The 24,515-nt window shown below is 40.6% G+C and overlaps 1 protein-coding gene across 1 annotated transcript in view; it reads right to left on the bottom strand.

The window, feature by feature from the left end:
- serpini1 (serpin peptidase inhibitor, clade I (neuroserpin), member 1) overlaps positions 1-24,515 on the bottom strand; it is a 54,212-nt gene that overhangs the window by 16,731 nt on the left and 12,966 nt on the right. Inside the window, exon 2 of the mRNA XM_037678049.1 lies at positions 2,232-2,523. Coding sequence (XP_037533977.1) covers positions 2,232-2,502 — 271 coding nt within the window. The 5' untranslated portion in view covers positions 2,503-2,523. The remainder of the gene's footprint in view (positions 1-2,231; positions 2,524-24,515) is intronic.

The raw sequence follows: 24,515 nt of genomic DNA, 5'->3' as shown, positions 1-24,515 counted from the left end.
AACCACTATACCAAATTTCAGATTAAAACGGCAAAATATCACTGACTTAAAGTAATATTTTCTTTAAATATATGGTGGCCATCATGGATTTTTGATTTGGATTCAGTGTGCGATGGGGAAGGTTCTCAGCTATAGCATTATCAAATTTAAGCTCTATATGTGTAAAAGTTCAATTTAGCTTTTGTGGCCATCTTGACTTTTTTTTAATTCATTTGTATTTGGCACTGGTCTCAGCTACCACCACACAAAATTTTTATTCAACCTTCATTTAGACAGGTAGATCCCACTGAGCCTCGATGACTCATTTACAGTACATGAGACCTGATTTCAACAAAGAACGATAACAACAATGGACAACAGCGACAACAATAAACAGTTATAAAAAGTCGTACAGATTTTATTTTTTTAACAAATAGGATGGCTAAAAAAAAGGAAAGTAACAAAAAACAGCTAGATTCTAAGGCAAATGTAGAAAACTAAAAACAGGAACTTGTCTGCATTGGTCCATGCCAGGAGTCCAACAGATTCTTAAAGCCACTTAGAGAGGTCAAGGTCGAGAGCTTCAAATCTTTTTGTAAAATATTCCAGGAAACAGGAGCGGAGTAGGAGAAGGCCCTTTTGCTTAGTTCAGTCCTCACTGAGGGAACACTGCAGGTAATAATGTCCTGAGAGCGCACGCTGTAGCTGCACTCACGCAGAGACATATAGGAGGAGATGTATGAAGGAAGCAGACCAAGAAGTGATTTAAAGATGAAAATATACCAGTGAAAGAGTCTGCGTGAAGTTAATGATGTCCAGTTAACCAGTGACTACAGGGTGCAGTGATGGGTATGATAATCACAGCCAGTTATGAATCTTAGTGCGCCATGATAGAGAGCATCCAACATCTGCAGGGTTCTTGTAGGAGCGTTCATGTAAATAATGTCACCGTAATCAATGGAGGGAAGGAAAGTCACAGATACAACGCATTTCTTAGCATTCAGGGTTAGACAGAATCTGTTTCTGAAAAAGAAACCCAGTTTAACTTTCAGTTTCTTTACCAAGTTTTCCACATGGAGCTTAAAAGAGAGATGCGAGTCGACCAAGATACCCAAATATTTATAGGAATCAACAAACTCAATGGGGACACCATTTGATGATGAAATCAGAGGAAGAACTGCTGGGACCAACTTCCTATTTGAAAAAAGCATCCCTTTTGTTTTTGTCGGCATTTAGGACAAGTTTGAGGTGGAACAAATCTGTCTGGATGATGTCAAATGCAGATTTCAAAAGCTGGAAAGCCTTTTCAACTGTTTTAGTTCGACAATAAACAACTGTGTCATCAGCATAGAAATGTATGGATGCATCAGGGATGTTTTTACCTACATTACGTATGTAGATTGTAAAGAGGGTGGGTCCTAAGACTGAGCCTTGTGGTACACCATTGTTGACTGTTAAATAACTGGAGGAAGTACCATTATGTTGAACACATTGCCTCCGGTCTGAGAGATAGTTAGCGAACCAACTAATGGTGTGTTGTGAGAAACTGATTTCTGAGAGTTTATGACACAAGATGTTCTGATCCACAGTGTCAAAAGCTTTAGACAGTTCTAAGAAAAGTGCAGTACAATAATCCTTAGCATCCAGTGCTTCAACAACGTCATTAAGAACCTTCAGTGAAGCAGTCGTTGTGCTGTGTTGTTTCCTGAAACCAGATTGAAGGTGAGGTAAGATGTTAAACGAGTCCAGGTAATTTTTGATTTAGGAGTTTATCAGTTTTTCAGCTTAATATATCTAAAAATTGCAGATTTACAGTATTTTTCCTTTTTAGCTCAGGTGACCATCTTGGATATTTGATTTGCAACCAGCGTCTATGAAAAATTACAATTAAAAGTTGCATCTTTGTTTACAAATTATGTTACCATGGTAACTCGAAACACCAATAAAAGTAAAAGCACACATCCCGGCACTGATCCGGTTGTTTTGATATAACACTTGTGGGGGTATATGTTGCAGTTTGGGCCACATTAAAGTTGACGGAAGAGTAAACTATAAAGTTAAGAACCCCTTTGTCAGGTGGATAATAATAGGTGCTGCTTTATAATAGGAAGTCCCCAAAAAGAAACGGGGAAAGGATTGTTACTTTATTGAAAATTAATGATTTAACATAGTTCATACTAAAAGCTTAAAAATATACTGTAGATATATATTTTATGGCATTTGCTCTGTAAGAGACAAGTAGACTTTCTCACCTGGCAGCAGGTGGCTGAAACCCACCGCCTGACGTATCTCCTCCAGCGAAGCCCCTCTGGCTCCCAGCTCCACCATACCGAGGGCAACGGCCACACTCAATGGGGAAAAAAGTATGTTATCTTGACCCCCTGCTGCCTGCAGCCGTTGGTACAGCTTGACCGAGAACTCTGATGTAGTGTCCTCTGGAATGTCCGCCGCCCGGCAACCGTAGCCCGGCAACAGGAAAGAGACGAGGAGGAGGAGTGAGGGGAATAAGTCCGGCATCAACATCGCAGCATAGACCGCTGGGCGCTGAGAGAGAGAGAGGAATAAAAAAAGCTAAAATAAAAATGCTAAGGTTGGGGGCATTGACAAGAACGAAAATGGAGTGGAGATGAAGTGTATTTGGAGAACAGACAGAAGGCTGGATAGATGATGGGTGCAGTAAAGGGTTTAGAAAAAGAACAAGTATTAGGAGGCTACAGGCACTCAAAGAGAAGTGAGGCAAGCAGAGAGGTGAAAGCCAGACATGACAAGAGGAGATGATCTGTGGAGTAAGAAGGAGCCAGGAAGTAGGGAGAAGAGGATTGTGAGAAGGATGCAGAGAGGTAAAAAGCCGGCAGGATAGCAGAGCAGATTATTGCATAAGAGCAGGAACAAATGAAGGACAAGAGGATTTAGGAAAGTGACAGACGGCAATGAAAGAGAGCGCAGAGATTTGGGATGATGGAAAGAAAAGACCAGAGAGGCAGAAGAAAATCTGTCAGTCAGTCAACACAATGTTTACAGTAAACTTAAAGGTGCGTTCCCACCTGTTTATTATTAAAATGTGGTCAGCATTAAATCAAAATGTACATGAGCCGTGAAATCGAGTGGTAAGAGAAATGATGTGCTTCAGGTGGATCCAGGTACACATTAATGACAATATGATCTGAGTGCATCAAAACGAGTTAAAAAGTTCTGTTTATATGTTTAAAATTTGTACAATGTATTGTCTCAGGGTGGCACGGTGGATCAGTTGTTAGAGCTGCTGCCTCTCAAAAAGAAGTTCGCCGGATTGAATCTTGATCCGGGGTCCTTTCTGGGTGGAGTGTACATGTTCTCTCTGTGCTGTGTAGGTTTTCTCTGTGTACTCCAGTTTCCTCCCACAGACCAAAAACATGTATGTTAGACTGATTGGTAACTCTAAATTGTCTCTAGGTGTGAGTGAGAGAGTGAATGGTTGTCTCTATGTGTCCCTGTGATGGACTGGAGACCTGTCCAGGGTGTCCTCCGCCTCTCACACAGTGACGATTGGATATGGACACCAGTGACCCCTGCGACCCAAAAAGAAAGACACGCGTAGAGGTAATGGATGGATGTACTGTCTAAAATCATAAAATGCAGAGTAGTAATTTTGGGTCAATGTGATTGAGGTAATTCGAGACATTTAAAAACTATAAAATGACAATTTTGACTAATGTATGGATCAGTGGTGTAGTCTATATTTTTGTAGTGCACTGTTTTATAAATTCTATAACATGTTTTTAATACAAAGCCAATTGTTGTACAAAGTTTGTTGTACTATAAGCATCAGAGGAATTTTGAAATGTTCAATATGCTTAAAAATCAAAATAAATGAATGATTGTACTAACTGGTGTACCTTGGTTTCTAAGCACAGTGAGCAAACCATGTTCAAGTACCAAGTAGTAAGAGCAGAAGTATTAATTATACAAAAAAAAAAAACAGGTTGAACCAACTCAATGTGTCTATAAAATGTTCCAGATGTGTTGACAATGACATGAGCCCATGTCATGTATCATTGCCAGTGATACATGACATGGGCTCGTATCTTTGGACATTTTTAAGTGAGTATACTGAAATTCCCAAGCTTTTCTAGTGGTTATACTCTGTATACTTGCACATCACTTAGACTACACCACTGGTATGGATATAGACCTGGTGAGTCATGGAAACTAACATACATGTGAACATAGACCCATAGGTGTATACAGCACACATTTAGTTAAATATTGCAGCTCTACTTTGCTAACTGCCAGAATTGTGTGTTCAAATTTTCCTCCCAGTGATTTTTGACAAATTAATCATGTTGTACATGGAATATGACATCATGTGCTGTTTAAAAGCGTTGTGGAAGTAGGTTTAGTGTTGTCGTAAAGCAAGACACAGTTACTGCTGATTCATGCTGGTGTAGCCTCTGTGTGCACACACACTGTCCAGTGTTTTTATTCATTTAGATTTAATGTGTTGCAGAGGAGAACGACATCCAGGACAAAGACGGACAAATTGAGGGAGAAAGTGCAAGTGACAGCAAAAAACAGGGACAATTAGTAGGGAAGAAATGTAGGGAGGATATGATAAAGTCAAATGGAGAATCAGACCATTGCTGTATTATTTAAAGTTTATTTAATCCATCCATCCACCCATCCATTATCTTTACCCGCTTCTTACTTTTTGGATCACTGGTGCCCATATCCAGCAGTCACTGTGCAAGAGACAGGGGACACACTGGACAGGTCTCAAGTCCATCACAGGGACACATAGAGACAGACGAGACAAACAACCACTTATTTTGCTAGGGCATGGAATATTCCAAAATCTACCCAGCAAAGACAGATAAATGATCTGAAACAAAAAGGTAATTTAAAAATGGACACAAATATTAAACTGGAGATAAATACTGTATTAACTGATAGAGTGTTTGAAAATAAGTTTCTGGGTGTAATTTTGGACCACAAGTTTTGCTGAAGACTCCATATTAAACACTTGTGTAATAAGATGGCCGACACCATAGGGATATATTGGGAAAAACAAGACATACCTTGAACATTAGATCTTTGCACACTCTTTATTACACCCTGTTACTGCCATATTTAGACTATTGTGTTGAAGTTTGGGGTAATACATGCAGAAGTTCTCTACAAAAAATATGCATAATGCAGAAACGAGCAGTAAGGATGGTACACAAAGTTTGGTATCATGAACACACCAGTCAACTTGTTTTTAAATCACAGCTTATGAAATTTATGAATTTGGTACAATTTAAAACTGCACAGGTGATGTTCAAAACTAGAAATAAAGAATATTCTAAACTTATTTAAGAATAGAGCGAGAAGGTACGAACTGAGAGGAAAATGTAATTTAAAGCATCGCTGTGTTTGCAGCACTCTTAAAAGCACATCAGTGAATATGTCTTAGATGAAGAGATTAAGCAAAGTAAAAATATTGCACAATTCAAGAGAAAATACAAAGAATATAAAATTAATTTGTGTGAAAATGAATCAGATAAAAATATGTTAATCCAGCTGTTAATTTGTTAATTGGTGTGTTTGCATATTAAGCTTTGATCTGTAGGTGATATAGAGTAAATTTGTATCTGCATGTATATTTATGTTTGTATATGTAACTATACATGCATGTCTGTGTGTGTACAGTTATATATATATATATATATATATATGTATGGGTATTTATGTATTTATGCATATATTGATTTCAGAATCTGAATGTAAACTTAGGGACAGGACTGGATAAGCCTTTACTTTAACCCTTTCTTTTTTTTTTTTTAATAGATGGCCTCCCTTCTCCCCTTACAGCCATCCTCTCCATACCATTATTATGAAATATTTATTCTAGTGACTATCTAGTGTATGGTTTTTTTTTTTGTTTTTTTTTAATAGTATAGAAAGAAAGAAAAGACAAAGTAAGACTCCAAAATATAAGAAATATACACAAAGAGAGCACACGGCAAAACACCCAGCCACTGTCTGTTCACCTGCAAAGAACATGACAAAACACAGCAACAAAATACATATGTATAAAGAACTTAAAATATTCATGGCTTTGCAGTAAGTTTCCATAAATATATATACCCATACCTACGCCTATATACATACATACATACACATGAATATACATTCACATACATATCTATATATCTACATATAAAGCCTACATAATCATCCCTGCTTCTATTTGTGTGTGGTTGTGAGCATGCATAAGTGTATAAGGCTTCTCTAATAGAACATTTAATAGTAACTGTGAAGCAGCAGAGACCCGACCCCCAAGACCAGAGGTAGACGAAAAAGGGGGGACCAGAGCCCAAGACCCCAGGAGGGACCCCGACCGCGGAGCCCCCAGGGCCACCCACACAGGACGAACCACTCACCCACCCCCCAGAACGGACCACAGGGGAGAACCGGAAGATCCCCACCAGCGACCACATATAGTGACCCCCCGGGGCCAACAGCGACAAACTCATAGGCCTCCGTCGGAACCCGCCGCACCGATGTAGGTCCAGGTCCGGGCACCGAGGCCCGAGCACCGAGGACTCACACCACCCAGGCCAAGGCCCGACAGGGCCAGAGGACCCGAGCCCCACCAGGCAGACACCAGGCCGAGCCGACACACGCCCAAGCGCCCAGCCCCCGACACCAAGGGCCCCAAGCGCGCCGGCAGGCAAGGGCACACCCCACCAGGGGGCCGCGCGATAGGGGCGCGATGCCAAGCACCCCCAGTTGTATCAAAGAGGGGGCAGTCCGAGTCTCGACCTAACAAATACCCATTCATACACAGACACAATCACACAATCCCAACCTCAATCTCACATTCACTCACTCAAAGACATACAATAACGATACATTTCATTCTTATTCCCGATACGCACTCTATACCCCCCAGGTCCAAGACATGTACCCGCCCTCTACAGGGGGCAGCCCATGCCCAAACCCAGGAGGTAAACCCATTCATTCTCGAGCGGAGAAGAGCCAATACCCCAGACCCGGCCCAGGCCATGCCCCGCCGACAGGATACCCCCCCACCATGAAGAGGACACGCCACCGACCACCCCCACACACCGCCAACAACCAAGCACGCGCCCCCAGCCGACCGCCCGCCAGGCCCCGGCAGCCACCCCGGCCAGCGGGCCAACCATGGCACCCAAGAGCCAAGCTCAGGGGGTCCAAACAACCCCAGGGAGAGCACAGCGCCAGCACCGCCCATGGCAACCCCCTAGACCCTGAACCCCCACATAGTCCTGGTCAACACCCGACGGCCTTCCCTTCTCCCGGACCCCACCCCCGGAATGGCAGTCAGGGAACTAGGTGGGTAGGAAGAAAGAAAAAAAAAAATATAATAATAATAATAATAAGACCCCGACACATACACCCCCGCCCCTAGATGTGCTGTTGATGTGTGTTGTTGTATAGTGCCATTAAAAAGGCCCTTTCAAACATTTTTGTTTTGTTTCCAGAATATTTTGATGGAAATATTTACCTTTTTTTAATGTTTTTTTGTTTGTTTGTTTTGTTGATATTTTAACAGTTCAAAATGAAATATGGGGGAAAAAAGTAAAAAAAAAAAAAAAAAAAACGGGCACATAGAGGAGGCAAGATGGAAGATCATCTTCTCAGGGCAGGCAGGATGAGGCAAACGCAGTTGAAATAATTAAAAATCAAAGAGAGGATTTTCAGTGAGGAAGGTGGAAATTTAGAGTCAGAATCAGATTTATTGTCATTGCACCGAAGCACAACGAATCGTGCTGCTGTTGTTCGGTGTATTGTTTTGCACCATTAGTGACTAGCATAGATCTTAGATCTTGTAGCGTACAGCTGGGCGTTCATTTAGTTTATATCTTAGATCCTTATTTACTGTTTCTTTTTACACTTAAAATTTTTGCTATTGTTGGATGTAACTGGGACTCTGTGTACACAATTTCGTTCCACCTCATGTACCACATGTGATGAGAATGACAATAAAGAACCTTGAAACCTTGAATACAAATGTTCTAACCTAAGAACATGCTCTGCTGAGAAATGACAGAGTTGTAGCAGTTGAAAATACAATTATTCTTAATCCAATGAAATAATGCAAGCTCTCGTTTGATGTATGTGCACTCAGAGGGTTTGTTGTGAATTACCATGCACTACTACCACATCAGAGTTTGGCTCAATATCTGGAAAAGTTGTAATGTTTTTGTTTTTGGTTTGGCTAAGGTCAGTTAGCTGTATCATCTTTAGAATAAAAAAGGAATCAGTTGTAGATCTGTCCAGTGGGTTATAGGATGCTTTGCTAACAGACAAACATTCAAAAACACACACTGACAGGCAAAAACATTATCGCCTATGATAATAGTGAGAAATACTAATACTCCTACGACTCTGCTGGCTTCATTCAACATTTCAGTCAAGACTCTAGCTTGCTGACACAATATAATAAATCATGGGACATCATAAAGTAATACATAATACACCAACATAACAATTCATTTAAAATTAATTCAAATGTTTGTGAAGTACTGGATAAGTTGAACAAACTGTGCCATATATGGGGCATGACACTTTAAATGTGTATGTGTCAGCTACAACAAAGTTGTCAGCCATTTTCTGAAAAAATACTATACACACCTATTTTTTCCCCATAAAGATTTCAAAAGTGTATCAAGTACTGGATTAGGTTTAAAACTTGACAAAATTGAGCAGAACAGTTTATAAAAATGTCCCATCGTACTGCCATCACTGCCTTTCAGAATGATTGATAAGGAAAAGGTGTTTCTCTTACCCTCAACGTTTCCATGCTGTCACATTCTTCTACATCCATCCATACTCACTCTACCCTCTCTACTCTCTGACCTTCCATACACTGAAAATGTACGTAGCGCCAAGTTTCTGGTGCTGTTGTTGCCAAGCAACATTGTTTTGTGATGGCTGAAAAAAATAAAATAGCCCAGAGTCTGTGTTTTACGGCACAAACACAGAGAAAGATACTGAACACAGACACGGTGATGACGAGATAACAGAGACGTTTGTTTTGTTTTTCTGTTGTGAAGCTGGTGGCTCCAATTAGTGGCTGGAATCTGCTGGTGAACGCCGTGCATGCGAGTCGGCAGGTGACTGCGCTGTCAACAACATCAACAATGGGCATCAGCCAGAAAATTAGTGCCCCAGCCCACGTTGTGTGCCGTCCTTTCTTCCCTTACATGTGAAAGCTGTCCTTCCAGAGGCCAAACTGTATGCCTCATTTTCACTTCTGCAGTTTTGCTGCAAACCTCCACTGTTCACCAGTTCCATTAAAAACAATCAGGATATCACAGTCCTGAACTGAGTTATTATTATTTTTACTCCAACACCATCCTACTGCTAAAAATAACTCACTTCGGTGCACAGTCTGGGGCTGAAAATATCCTGAAACAACAGCTAAATTTCCCCACTTAGACCTGTGTTTGCAAAGACTGCAAACCAGGGGCGATTTTAGCCTCTTCTTGGAGATGCTGAAGCACCCCTAAATTTTAACTCAGCACCCCTAAAATAAAAGAAACCATCATTAGGATTTTGCAACTTCTCCTCCACCATAACCCTCAGCATTGGCTACCCTCAGGGCTGTGTGTTGAGCCCCCTCCTGTTCACTCTGCTCACAAATGACTGTGCACCTACCAATCCAGGCTGTCATACTGTCAAGTTTGCAGATGATGAAGTGGTGGTGGGATGCATCACAAACAACAATGAGTCCAGCTACAAGCAGGAGGTAGAACACCCGGAGAGCTGGTGCAGGAAGAACAACCTTTACACCAATGTGAAGAAGACGAAGGAGATGATCATGGTCAGGTCTCTCTTGTAAATGAGTCCCCGAGGCTCAGTGAGATTAACCTGTCTAAATAAAGGTTGAATGAATGGATTTCAGACGGAACAAACACACCTACCTAAAATAAAACTAAATTAAATTGCATAAATAAACAAATAAAGTCACTGTAAAATTGTTAACAATAATAAAACTATGTAAATATTATCACCTGCCATCATGAAAGATGAACAATAATGCTCGAGTCTATGTGTGGTTGTGTGTTCAGTTGACTGTTAGCAAAATGTATCATTAACCAGAGGAGGGATTTACATAAAACTCAGAGAAAGCAATTATTGAATGTACATCTACAATCTTTTTTTGGTTTTGAACCAGTTTGACATGATTGCTGACAAGGAAGAGGGCCAGCACAAGAGGAGGGGGCATGCCAAAGAAACCATCTTAACACCAACATAACTGGTTTGTTCCACTTTGGAGTAAGCTGTTGGGGGAAGAATTAGTTTTGTGTTGTGTGTTTCCTTGACTGATGAAGCCTTCCGGATGGAAGGTGAAACGTTTCAGCAACAAAAAGAAACTGTCCAGATGACCTGACTAAAAATTGTTGTACATCTACAGCTGATTAATTTCTGGAGGTAACCAAAAGGAGTCAAACTGGGTGAGAAAAAGTCGTTTTTGTGTTTCTGATCACCAGTTGGCTGTGGTGGCCATCTTTAAAAGCTTCGACAACATCCCTGATATGCAAATGCTCATCTTATTCAGACCTTTAAAAACAATTTAAACAAAGACATTCAATAACTGAGCCGACACAAATCTCATAATGCCTGCTTTCACGTGTCCGGCTGTTTATCCGACGTTGCCCAGAGAAACAAAACGATCCAGAAGGAGAGCGGTTTGTATGGAGGGGTGGTGTGGAGTGGGGGGTTCTGGCAGAGATAGAAAAGCAGCTAATGTTTCTGACCTTCTGAGCCGTGGGAGCTGAACCTTTCTGTAAGGAAAGACCCAGCAATGTGGCTACACCTGGGAATAGGCTGGAGCATGACTGTGTGTGAAAGGGTGGATGTGTGGGTGGATAACAACACCAGGGGCAAAAGGCTTTTTCACTTGAAATGGTGACACCGTGGTAACCTTTGGAGTGCTGCAGCGCTCAGTCAACAAGTGAGTCCTAAACATGTTGGCAGCTCGGCTATTGATAACTACAAGCACAGCTTTAGCTCAGGTGGGTTTCCCAGCATTTCTCCAAATAAAACAAGAAAATTAACACCAAGATAAGACTTGCATTTCTTGAAGGAATGCACATTACCCACCACTTTTATGCTACTTTAAACTAAGAACATCTTCTGATGAAAAATGAGTTGTAGTTATTTCGGTCAAACCTTGTGATCTGTGATGAGAACAAGGAACAGGTGGAAGAGAACTTGGAGAGGTGGAGGTATGCACTTGAAAGAAGAAGAATGAAAGTCATCCGTAGTAAGACAGAGTACATGTGTGTGAATGAGAGGGAGGTTGGTGGAACAGTGAGGCTACAAGGAGCAGAGGTCACAAAGGTGCAGGACTTCAAGTAATTGGTCTACTGTCCAGGAAAATGGGGAGTGTGGTAAAGAAGTGAAAAAGAGAGCCCAGGCAGGATGGAGTGGATGAAGAAAAGTTTCAGGAGTGATTTGTGACAAAAGTTGTCAGCAAAGGTCAAAGGAAAAGTTTACAAGACAGTGGTGAGACCAGCTAGGTTGTATGGTCTGGAGACAGTGGCATTGACAAAAACACAGGAGAAAGAACTGGAAGTGGCAGAAATGAAGATGTTAACGTTCTCCTTAGGAGTGACAAGGCTGGATAAGATTAGGAATGAGATCATCAGAGGTACAGCACAGGTCGAACAACTGGGAGATAAAGTTAGGGAGGCCAGACTGAGATGGTTTGGACATGTCCAGAGGAGGGACAGTGGGTATACTGGTAGAAGGATGTTAGAAATGCAGCTGCCAGGAAAAAAAACAAAGAGGAGATATATGGATGCAGTTAGAGAGGACATGGAGGTAGTTGGAGTGAGGACAGAGGATGTAGAGGACAGAGTAAGATGGAGGAGGACGACTCGCTGTGGTGACCCCTGAAGAGGGAAAAGCCGAAAGAAGAAGAAGCCAGGCAGAAGGAGAAATCCTACACAAGACAGGCTCTAGAGCAATGTAGATATCCTAGCTGGGCCTTCCTGAAAGCAGAGAAGAAACCCAAACAGGACTCCAGTCAGCCATCAGGTGAAAAGGAGGAACCCAGACCCAGACAAGTGGTCATTCCGTATGTTGAGGGAGTATCAGAGAAACTGAGACCAAGGGCGTCAGAAGCATCCGTAATGTGGGGAAGACACAATGATGTGTGTAGGTGTGTGTGCGCGCACGTAAAAAAAGGTGTTCACTAGTGAACAAAAAAAGCAGCATTTCACCTAGATTTCCTTAAATTCCACACATTTAAAACATGTTTCTCACCAAGTTTGTGTAAATTCATCTGTGGGTTTTAAAGACATTTTAACTTTAATACACTTTAATACACAGCATCAGATCGGCACTATTTGTGTTTATAGAGAAATAAAAAACATCACCACTGGACTTTTTTACTTGTGTTCAACACTACTCATCTAAATGATGTTTCTCATGAAGCTTGAGGACAATAAGGTGTGGGGTTTTAAAAACATTTAAACTTTAATGCACCTAAACACACAGCGTCTTACACCTGCAGCATCACAGTTACCGCTAAGCTAAGATGCTACAGACGTAGCTCCTCTCAAGCATCCTCCTAACATGAATACATGTTTATGATCAAATCCCTGGTCAACAACTGCCCACACTAAGCTGCTAAACTGGCGAGCGAGGAACAGAGGTACCTACACCTCCTTCACCTGTGCGCGTTTTCTGCCGAGGGACGGTGGAGAGTTGGAGGTAACCAGGAAAACCTGGAGTGGAGTTTTAGTGGCTTGAATATTCTCTTATTGATCAAGTGGAATGGATTTATTCACGAAGAAAGAGAAACTGCGCCGCCTGAACTAATGTTTTATAGTAAGAGTGTGTGTGTGTCTCTGTGTGTGTGTGTGTGTGTGGGGGGGGGATTTTCCAAATGAACGTTTTTTTTAATGTGGGGGAGACTTGTCCCCTTCACTTATAATGGTTGCAACGCCTATGACTGAGACGTTTATTTTCTAAACATAACGTCCCAGTGGCTTTTAAACCCCAAAATACATTACGGCAAAGACTGGTTCATCCCAAAGATCCAGTCCCCCGGCACAAACAGAGTAATATTGTGTATGCTGTTCAGTGTCAGGAGAGTGATCATTCTTACATTGGGGAAACTAAACAGCCACTGGCCAAAAGGATGGCCCAGCACAGAAGATCAACATCATCAGGCCAGGACTCTGCGGTCTACACTCATCTCCAGGCCAGCGGTCACTCTTTCAGGGATGAAGATGTTCACATCCTGGATAGAGTGGAACGATGGTTTGAGAGAGGAGTAAAGGAGGCCATCTTTGTGAAAATAAATCATCCATCATTAAACAGGGGTGGAGGCCTTCGGGTTCAACTGTCCCCTCTTACAATGCTGTGATTGCTAGTATCACTCAGCCCTCTGTGAATAGTAAACAGCCATCAGTTTGCTAATGATCCATTGTTAGGCTGATGGTCCTTCTTGAGCATGTGATCAGCTGGTTTTGGTTGTCAGCAGCAAACTGGTTGATCCACCCTGAGAAGGTGCTATTTAAGAGACTGAGCTGAATACAGCACCTCAGACTGAGGAAGTCTTTTGGATGAGAGACGAAACGTTTCTACATTTTTTTGCTTTGTTTTGTTTTTTGTTTTTTTGAATGTCCAGAGGACCAGATTGAACTTTTTTGAAAGAAGAAGAGTTATTTTGGTCAAACCTTGACATCAGCGTTTATATCGCACTAAGGGTATGTGTTGTGAATAACTCTCAGCTACTACCACAGCAAATTTTATCCCAATACATACTGTATAGAATTGACTGAGTTAACACCATTTTTGTGTTGGTTAATGCTGATCAGCTGTAGCAGTCATTTTATATTAGTTTGTACATGAAGATGCATATTCAATGATTAATTTCTGAATGTTTCATTGAAATCTGTTTAGTGTTTTATTAAGTATTTTGCTAACAAAACAACAAGGCTGATTCCAACAGTTAATGTTCAAGGTTCTTTATTGTCATTCGTGTCACATGTGGTACATGTGGTGGAATGAAAATGTGTACACAGGGTCCCAGCTACATCCAAAAATAGCAAACATATAAAGTCTAAAAGAAAACAGTATACAAGGATCTAAGATATATACTAAACAATAACAATGTAAAATAATATGATGTATTAAACAACAGCCTGAACATGAGTCTGTTGTGAGCAGATAGGTACCCGGCTTATGGGTAAGAGATCAGCAGCACAGATAAAGTGTCAAATCTCCATTTATTGTGGCATTACAGTGATAATCCTGGTTAGGAATTCATGAGTCTAACAGCTTCAGGGTAGAAGCTGTTCCTCAGTCTAGTGGTTCTACACTTAATGCTCCTTAACCTCCTTCCTGAGGGGAGCGGGGCAAAAAGTGTGTGCTGGGTGAGTGGGATCCTTCATGATGCAGGTGGCCCTCTTCCTGCATCTGGAGGTGTAGCTGTCTGTAATGGTGGGGAGACTGACTCCAACAGACTTCTGTGCAGCCTTCACCACTCTCTGCAAAGCTTTTCTTTCTGCAGCTGTGCAGCCTCCATGCCACACGTTGATGCTGGATCACAGGATGCTCTCCACTGCACACCTGTAGAAGGAGGTGAGGACTGAGCTTCTCAGACCAGCTTGTCTCAGTCGCCTGATGAAGTAGAGTTTCTGATGAGCTTTCTTGATCATGCTGGTGGTGTTGTTGCCCCAGCTGAGGTTGTCATTCATGTGTACACCCAAGTACTTGTAGCTGGAGACCACTTCCACCGCAGATACTCCTATTTGCATGTTAAAGGTTTAAGCAAAAATGTTGTGCAATCAATAGCTATTGAAGTTTGTGTTGTGAATTACTTAACCACAACCACACTTAATTTTACCAGGATATTTGTAAAACTGACTAAATAATAGCCATTTATATGGCTATAATTAGATATAGATTATAGATAATGTATTTATAAGGTAGTTGGTTGTGGTGGCCAGCCTAAATTGGGCCAATTTCTAAAGTTAATCAGTAGTAGAGCTACATTTAATAATTATTTCCTGAAAGTAGTATTAAAATCTATTTGGTTCACTCAATATTTTGTGAATGGACAGACTCCACATAGTTAAAGGCAAAATTAAAAAGAAAAAACTCAAAATATATTTGCTCACAGAATATGTCTTGAGGATTGCACAAACTCTTATATCAGTGTTAAAATGACTCAGCTATAGCAAACCGTGTAATCTTTTAAGGTCACCTTGGTGTGGAAGCTATCTTGAATTGGGCTGAATTCATACATTAGATAGTTATAGATGTGCATCCAATTATTATTTTCTGCAAGTTAAATAAACATTCGTCTAGTGGTTCGTGAAATATTTTGCTCGGAAAATCCCACCACGGTTCAATTTACAAGAGTATAATCCTGACAACCTGATTAACTCCACACATTTAAACTCACTGGCCTTTAAAAGCAGCCATTAATCTCTTGGTGTAATCCTAATTCTCCAACAGAACAGATCGGCGCTTGACATTTTGACAATCAAAACATGATGTCATCCGAAACCTCAACACGTACATAATCCTTATTGCCATTTAAACTCGACACCTTTCTACAGCAAGACCAGGGGAATGTACTAAACATCCTCATTCATGACTCAAATCCACAGGTAACACCCCCCCCCCCCACACACACACACACACATTGAGGTTCACACATAGAATCCAGAACAGGGTTACCAAGGCAACAGCGAGTGATGGGCATTTTTCATTCTGACAAAGACTTTTTCCCCGTTAGCATATATCTTACTTATTCAGAGTAGGCATATAAATTCTCTCTCTCGATTTATACTCTAGTAAACAATTTATGTCTCCAAAACTGTCTCTGTTTGCAGGATCTCTGCACATCAGTGGCTGTAACTTTATGCCATAACCCCCCCCCAATAAAGACTGCATTGCAAAAACCCAAGGCAAACATTCTCCTTCTCTTCACTGGAAAACCCCGACAGCATCTCCCTCATCTGTTCAAATTCACAACCATCTTTTCTCTCTCCACTCTCTTACACTTCCAAAGTGCTGAGGCTTTGACAAATTCTGTGAAAATGCTAACATCCCATTTCATCAAGGCCTTCTCCTCTGGGGAAAAACTGCAGAGAATGATGTCTGTGATTATGACTGGCCTAGAAAAACCTTGAGTTTCTGCGAAGGCTGCTCTCTGTGAAATGGCAGGCTAATCTTGGTGTGATTTCACTGTGAATATGTTTAACTTATGAAGGGCTTCGCTGTGCCGCGATAATGGATTCTGATGATCATTCATGAACTTTTCCTCGGAGGTGCCGTAAGGGGGCAGCTTTTAATTTGAAACTTGAACTGAGTCAGATGCGAGAAGACACATGCACGGCCGCACTGAAAGTGATTAAACTTACATAAAACCTACATCATCAATCTTAAATTACTTCTGTCTGTGCGATTACTTTTTTCTTTTGTGCTCCTCTGCATTCAGTTATTGCAGTGACAACGCAATCTCTGTTTCACTGTCTGAATTGAACTATCTTTCTGTTTCTGTCTTTCTAACCGTCGGCCTGGACTTTCACTCTCACTAGAACCACTAGACTGAGGAACAGCTTCTACCCTGAAGCTGTTAGACTCATAAATCCCTAACCAGAATAATCATTGTAAGGAAAACAAAAGAAAGGAAAATCACTGTAATACCACTTTAATTGGTGTTATGTGACTTATCAGTGCTGCTGATTATCCATGCTGCTGATCTCATGCTGCTGATCATCTCATCCTGCTGTATTCATTCATACTCATCTGCTCACCACAGACTCATGTTCGGGCTGCTGTTGTTACACTGTATTGTTTTACATTATTTGTGTTTAGTGTGTATCTTAGATCTTTTAGCGTATTGTTTGGCGTTTGTTTAGCATATATCTTAGTTATATCTTAGATCCTTGTATACTTTTTCTTTTTATACTATATATTTTTGCTATTTTTGGGTGTAACTGGGACCTGGTCAGTGGCAGCTGGTCAATAGGGGGATGTTAGGGCACCACCCCACCACTCAAACCACTCGCATACTGTATTACCTTGAAGACAGAAAAATAAAAAAAAAAATGAAATAATAAAATAAAAATACAGTATTTCAAAATATATGTATATATTTTTTTCGTTGTGTAAGATAAATATTTTCTAGTAAATAATGAGTAAAGTTGTTTCTTTCAAAAACTTTGTCTCTGATAGATGATGTATCTCTGCCCTGGGGGCACATGATATTTGCCCATAGACTCTCATTAAAAGTTGTACATGCGCAGTTAGCTCCTCTTCATTACAAGAGATAGGACGATTCTAGGCGTACCACTCCAGTGCCCTGAAAACGTTTGCACGGTACAGATCGTGCTTCCAGCAGAACAGATTATTTTTCATTTTATTTTATTTTTTTATGTATTTATTTATTTGTTCCCAAAACAGATCATGCAGTGATACTCTCACAACCAGGCTATATTGCAGGTAGGTTTTAAGCCATTGAAAGCCCTTTATCTAATGCCTATGTTGCCATTTCTGACTGACATGCCTCTCAACTTTTAGATGTCTCTGTTTGTGAACAAACCTTCATCTGACTGTGTATTCTAAAAGTGGAAACTGGTGAGTTTCTTTGTTTCTGGAACTAGCATGCTAGCACTAGCTTTCAAGTTATTGTATTGGGCTCTGTGATAAATCAGTGCTATATTGCTACATTTATTTGAATGTGCTTATAGAAAAAAATAATTATCATACATTAATACTTTTCTATACTACATGTTACTGATGGTTTCTGAACACCTGCATTTGTATTTATCTGGATAATGAAAATAAGCCTCTTGCAATAAGTAACTAGCTCCTACAGTAGTGTTAACAATGAAGCATTTAAAATGAAGGTACGTTGAGATTGTGAAATGCTATTGCTACATTGTGTTCTAAGATGCAATATTAGGACATTTAATATTAGGAAGATTAAGAGTACTCAAGTAATGAGCTTGATTCAATTTATATTATGAACTTATATTCATTCAACCTTTATTTAGACAGATAAGTCACATTGAGCCTAGAAGACTCATTTACAAGTGAAATCTGTTTAGACAGACAAAAAGTAGTGAAACTGGACACATGTAGGAATTGGAGGCGAAAAAATTCCTTTCAGACTCTTTCTTCTTGGCTGTGAAGAAAAACTCTAATATTAAAAAACACCTCGCACAAACAAGCACATAGTGACATAGACATAATGCAGGGGGGGGGGGATGAGAGCTGTGAACAATGTCCATGGACACTCTCGAGGACACTGTAAGAGTTCGGATAAGGATGGAATAATCAACCAGTTTCTTCTGTTGAGATCCGTAAACATTCTCGAGGGATGTTGGGGAATGGCCAAAGACAACGCCTATGGGAATCCAAGAGTTCTGAAATGATGACACGATGTTTATTCAGCTGGTTTCCTCTTGTTGATCAGTTGGAAATTCCTCGAGGGGGTGCAGAGCGTCAGATAACAAGTTCTCTAGGCAAATTCAGATAAGGTGGCCTTCAAGGCCAGCCGGGGGAGCCAAATTCAGATAAACACACACTTGTTTTGGGGACAGGCAGAACATAATGAAAGGTGCAGTTGTCCTGTCCCCTTTGCAAAAAGCCCGTCTTATCCCCTTTTCAGAAAGTATGATATTTCAACTCCCATGCTGCACGGTTGGGACTTTGCTCTTAAGGTTGTACTCATCCTCCTTCCTCCAAGCATGGCGAATGGAGATGATACCAGAAGCTCTACTTTGGTCTCATATGACCACATGACCATCCCCCATACCTCCTCTGGATCATCCATATGGTCATTGGTGAACCTCAAATGGGCTTGGACATGTGCTGGTGTGAGCAGGGGGATCTTGCATGCCCTGCAGGTTCTTACACCATGACAGTGTAGTGTGCTACTATTGGTCCTCTTTGAGACTGTGGTCCCAGCTCTGTTCAGGTCATTGACCATGTCCTTCTATGTAGTTCTGGGCTGATTTCTGACCTTTCTCAGAATCATCCTTACCCCGCGAGACAAGATCTTGCATGGAGCCTCAGACCAAGGAAGATTGATAGATCTTGTGTTTCTTCCATTTTCTAAAAATTGCACCAACAGTTGTTGCCTTCTCACCAAGCTGCTTGCCTATTGTCTTGCAACCCATCCCAGCCTTGTGCAGGTCTACAATTTTGTCCCTGGTGCCCTTAGACAGCTCTTTGGTCTTGGCCATGGTGGACAGGTTGGAGTGCAATTGATTGTGTGAACAGGTGTTTTTTATACAGGTAACACGTTCAAAGTGGTGCAACAGATACATGTAATGAGTGCAGAATAGGAAGGCTTCTTAAAGAAAAACTAACAGGTCTGTAATAGACAGAATTCCTGCTGGTTGATAGGTGGTCAAATACTTCATGCAATAAAATGCACATTATTAAAACAAAATGTGATAGATTTTTTTTCTTAGACTGTCTTTCACAGTTGACATAAATCTACAATCAAAATTACAGACCTTTCCTTTCTTTCTAGGTGGGAACACTTGAAACATTGGCAGTGTATCAAATATTTATTTCCCACTATATATACATTATATATAATCAAGTACTGTAAATAAATCACTTTTATTATAACAGAGTTGCTCTGTTGTCCTCAGTCTGTTCGCTATGGATAAACACCACTGTTGTGACAATTACAGACAAACATATCATATCTCTCTGTTAAACTATTTTATTGCCTCAAACATTAGAATATCTAGTTAGACGTGTTTCACTGTATAGGGCTCCATATTTTGGTTAATTCATAACAAGTATTGAAAAAATAACATTATTTGCAAAGTCTGTTGCAGGAGCTTCACACTATGAGCATACTGACGTCACATTCGTTTACAAAACAAGCTATCTTTAAAAACTGGTTACTGACTTCTTGAAGGGGTGGTGCATTGAAATATTTTAACCACTACTCTTTGTAACTTCAAATTAAGGCCAGTAGGTAGAGATGGAAGACTACAGGATTCCGTCTCACTTCATTCACAGGTCATGCCTTAAATGGTAGGGGTGGGGGTTCTCCCTTTTATGCAGAACACTGGCAGACCTAAAAGAAGTTGGACACTATTTTTCTTAGTTTTTTGGGATAAAAATGTAATCACAAGACAACAGAGACAACCATTCACATTCTCATTTACAATGTAGAATTACCGGCATGCAAATTAACCTAACATGTTAACTTGTTAGTTAACCTAACTAACAAGTTAACCTAGCATGCATGTTTTTGTTCTTTGGCAGGAAACCAAAGTATCTGGAGAAAACCCACGCATGCACAGAAAGAACATGCAAACTCCTTACAGGGCAGGGGAGGGGGAACCTCTCGCTGTGAGGTGGCTGATCTAACTGTGCAACTTAACTGCCCTGGTACACTGTCATATGTATAAATAATAAAATGATATAGTTATCTCTCCACTCCCAAACAAAACAGCCACATACTACATTATATGCCCCTCTACAAACTATTATACAGCTAATTATAGCAAAGGCTTCGACAATGAATTTGATTCATGACCTTGAACTTGAAGCTGGGGAGATGATAAGACTATTGCTGCTTTTCCATTAGTAACGGCACAGCATGGTTCAACTCGACTCGGCACAATTCCAAGGCTTTTCCACTAGCAACTGTTCGTAGAACCGGCCCCTTTTTTTAGAACCCTTTCCTCTGGGGTTCCAAGCCGGCTGAACCAGCATCAAAACGTGATGTCAGAACACTGTCGGTCACTGATTGGTCTGGGGGTGGAGTCACTAGAGGGGTTTGAGAATTTTCACAACACCAGATCCACCATTTATAATTACCGGTGTTCAAAGTTGAGGAGCGATTGGAGATGTTTTTTAAGATTTAAAAAATAATAATGACAACACCGTGGTCTAATGCTGAAGTGCAGGCATTTTTTTTTTGCTTGCGTCCGACGACAAAATTCAGAGCGAGTTAGATGGAGCTCCGCCAGTCCACAACTTTCCATGGTCTTCCCCACAGGAGCTTCGTAGCCCCCTCAGGCCGTACAGGGCGTCGTCTCCCTGGCTCCGAGTTCAACCGTTCACCGCGGAAGATCCTTCGTGCTGCTGACTCGGGGCTCGGGCTCCGGATCCTGGCCTTGCATGCTCTGCGGGCTCCGAACTCCGCTGGTCACCGCAGAGGAACATACGAGCTGCTGACTCACAGAAGGCTGTTGCTCGGACCCCAGCCTTGCGTGATCATGAAGGCCGAACCCTGATCCCGGCAGATGGGTAGATCAGGACAGGTCTGGGACGGAGGGTGGAAACGATTTTTATAAACATTATATGCATTAAAAAAAATAAAATAATATATATATATATATATATATATATATATAAATTCATGTATTTATTGTTTAATTTGATAATTTTAATAATCTGTATTCTTTTTACCAGAAATTTCTAAATAAATTCTCACCCTGTACTGAAACCTGTTTCAAGGTCTTAGCGCCACCAGCTGGTGAGGCACGTGACATCAATTTGAACTCCGCCCACTGGAATCGGTACTGAAAGCATAATGGAAACACAACGTGTACTGTACCGACCCGAGTTGAACCGTGCTGTACTGGTATTAAAGGTACTAAGAAAAAGGGGCATATGTGACACTTTAAATGATGCATATGTGTATGGAGATTTGTTGAAATATTTTGAGAAGATCAGAGGTTATGAGGGGAACATCAGAACGTTTATGAACGTCCATACAGAGACTATAATGTTCACCTTCGACGGGTGTTTAAAACCCTTGGTCAGTCTCTAGTTGCACTTCTGTGACTTCAGTGAGATACCTGCCAGTCTGTTACCTTCTACTTACCCACCGCTGCAAAATACAAACAAAACAGAGCATTTTCTCCCAAAGTGGCTGCAATCAAGCCAGGCGCCTTTCAAAGTCTTTAACTTCACTGAAATTGAAGGATAAAAATGGCTTAATGCTCCAGAGGTCGTTGGGAGCCTTCATTAAGGAACACAATTAAATTGATGTAATTTATCAATCAGGCTGTCTGCCATGCACTAAAGGTGCCACACAAGCAGTTGCTGCAGCTAATACAGTACATTGTAGTTCACCTATGTCTTTTTTTTTTTTTGTCAAATAACGTTTTTATATAAAAATACCAATGGTGCTTAAGAAAATAAATCGACAAATTGTTGCCAGTTAAGACAAACTGATTGCAATGGTTGCAGCAGTTCTACTCTGAGGTCGTTTTCATACAAGATAGTCCGGTAGACTCGGTTCGGTTCGGGACCAATATTCATGACCTTTTGTTTACATTTGAGCTGGTGCGTTTGCATTCACACTACACTGTGAAGTCGAGTCAACCTGTTGAACCAACCTATTCCCCCGCTCGCCTGTGGGGGCGCTGCACCAAGAACTACTGAAAGAAACGACACAAAAACCTCTGAAGACAAGTCTTCTTCTTCTTCTGTAAATAAAAACGAAGTGGCATCAAGTTTTAGCAGTTTTAGAAGTTATATTTTGTCATTTTTCAAAAATGGACTTAGCATGAGCAGAAGATGAGACAGAAGACCATGGAAAATATTGTTTTTCACACAAGGCAGCTGATGGCTCCATATAAGGTCAGAGCAATGCGTGTTTGTTTACCCTGCGGAGCGGGGTCCGGTCTGTTTACATTCACACTGTACTTGAACCGCGCTGGAGTTCGTTTCTATCGGACCGAGACCTAGGTTTTAGCCCGGGCCGGAGTTCGCCTTTTTGTTCCGTGACAGAGTTCGATGGTGCATTCACACCTCCCTAAATGAACCGGACTTTCTAGGAAAACGAGCTAGAGTTTGATTAAAGCGGACTAAACAGGGCTGGTGTGAATGCACCCTGAGTCTCTCCCGGATAACTGAACTTCTCACCCTATCTCTAAGGGAGAGTCCAGCTACCCTGCAGCGGAAACTCATTTCAACCGCCTGTATCCACAATCTCATTCTTTCGGTCACTACCCAGAGCTCGTGACTATAGGTGAGTGTAGGAACGTAGTCTGACTGGTAAACAGAAAGCTTTGCCTTACAGCTCAGCTCCCTCTTCACCACAACGGACCGGCACAGAGTCCGCAATACTGCAGACATTGCACCAGTCCGTCTGTCACTCCATTCTTCAATCACTAGTGAACTAAACCCGAGATACTTGAACTCCTCCACTTGAGGCAGAACCTCACTCTCAACCTGAACAGAGCAATCCACCCTTTTCTGACTGAGGACCAGTTTCATCTGTTTCTTCACACATAAATCTAAACAAGACAAAACCAGTGCATCAATGTGTGCAGATTGTGATGAAAATAAATAAATATTAGTTTTAAAAATATAAGTATTTCACAGCCTGTAAATAATCTAATCCCATAGCTTTGTCACCAGATTATTAACCAGGTTATTCTTGTTGTGTTGTTTAGATCCAACACGAGATAATGTTTCAATGGATTTAAAGACTGATGGTCAAATCTAGAGTATTTTATTTAATAAGATCCTTCAACATTTTAATCATATATTGTCTTTTCAGTATTGGCTCATGTACAGTCGAAGTCGGAAAATAATTGAGAAGCTATCTGAAGATACTATATGTACTGAAAGGCCACTGGTGGAGAGAGAAACTCAGATTGAAGTTTTCATGTTTTCATGTGGACGGATGATAATTAGTAATTCTTAATTAAATATTCATTCATACAAATAGCTAAAAGCACATTTGTATCTATATGTAAATATAAAAGCAGATCTTAGCTAGAAGCACTTTTTCTAATCCCAAACTCCAAACCTCCATTTTAAACCACTCCAATATCATACAAAATGACCAATCTGCAGCCTACTTCCATCTCAGCAACTTAATCAGGTTCTTGTTAGGGATCAAAAATGGAACAGAGCCCCAGAATGCTCACTGCATTCACCCCAGTGAGCAAAAGAACAACTCCTATTAATCACTGCTATGCCCAGAAGGAGACACATAAGGTGAGATGCAGTGAGGGAGGAAGACAGAAATGAGATGAAACATATCCAAAACTAGAGAAACTGCATTTTCTACAAAAAACACAGTGAAAGCTGGGTCCTGAATGACTTAGCAGAAATTGTTAAAGTTAAAAAAACAAGAGAAGAATAACATTTTAGCATAAATCACAAATAAATGCTCAAAACAACAACAACAAAACGATCCATATAAAAACTAATAAAACCATATCTACAAGCTAAAATGAGCAAGAACGTTGCTAAAAGTTACAAGTAGCATAATAAAACAAAAATAAAACAAGTAGACTGAAGTGGATTTCAAAGAAAATGTTTGGAAAGAATTAAGGAGATCTTAATGCATGTGTATGGGGATTTTTATATAAATAAATGTGAAAACAACAAACAACAAAAATAAAAATAAAAATCTTAGCATGCTACTCCTGATATACTGTATATCTACGATATATACTGTGTATCTACAATATATACTGTATATCTATGATATATATAACTGTATATCTATGATATATATATATATATATATCTATGATATATATATATATATATAT

Source organism: Nematolebias whitei, chromosome 6, assembly GCF_014905685.2.
Source record: "Nematolebias whitei isolate Nwh7 chromosome 6, NemWhi1, whole genome shotgun sequence".
Lineage (NCBI taxonomy): Eukaryota > Metazoa > Chordata > Actinopteri > Cyprinodontiformes > Rivulidae > Nematolebias > Nematolebias whitei.
This window is presented reverse-complemented; position numbering and strand designations above follow the sequence as displayed.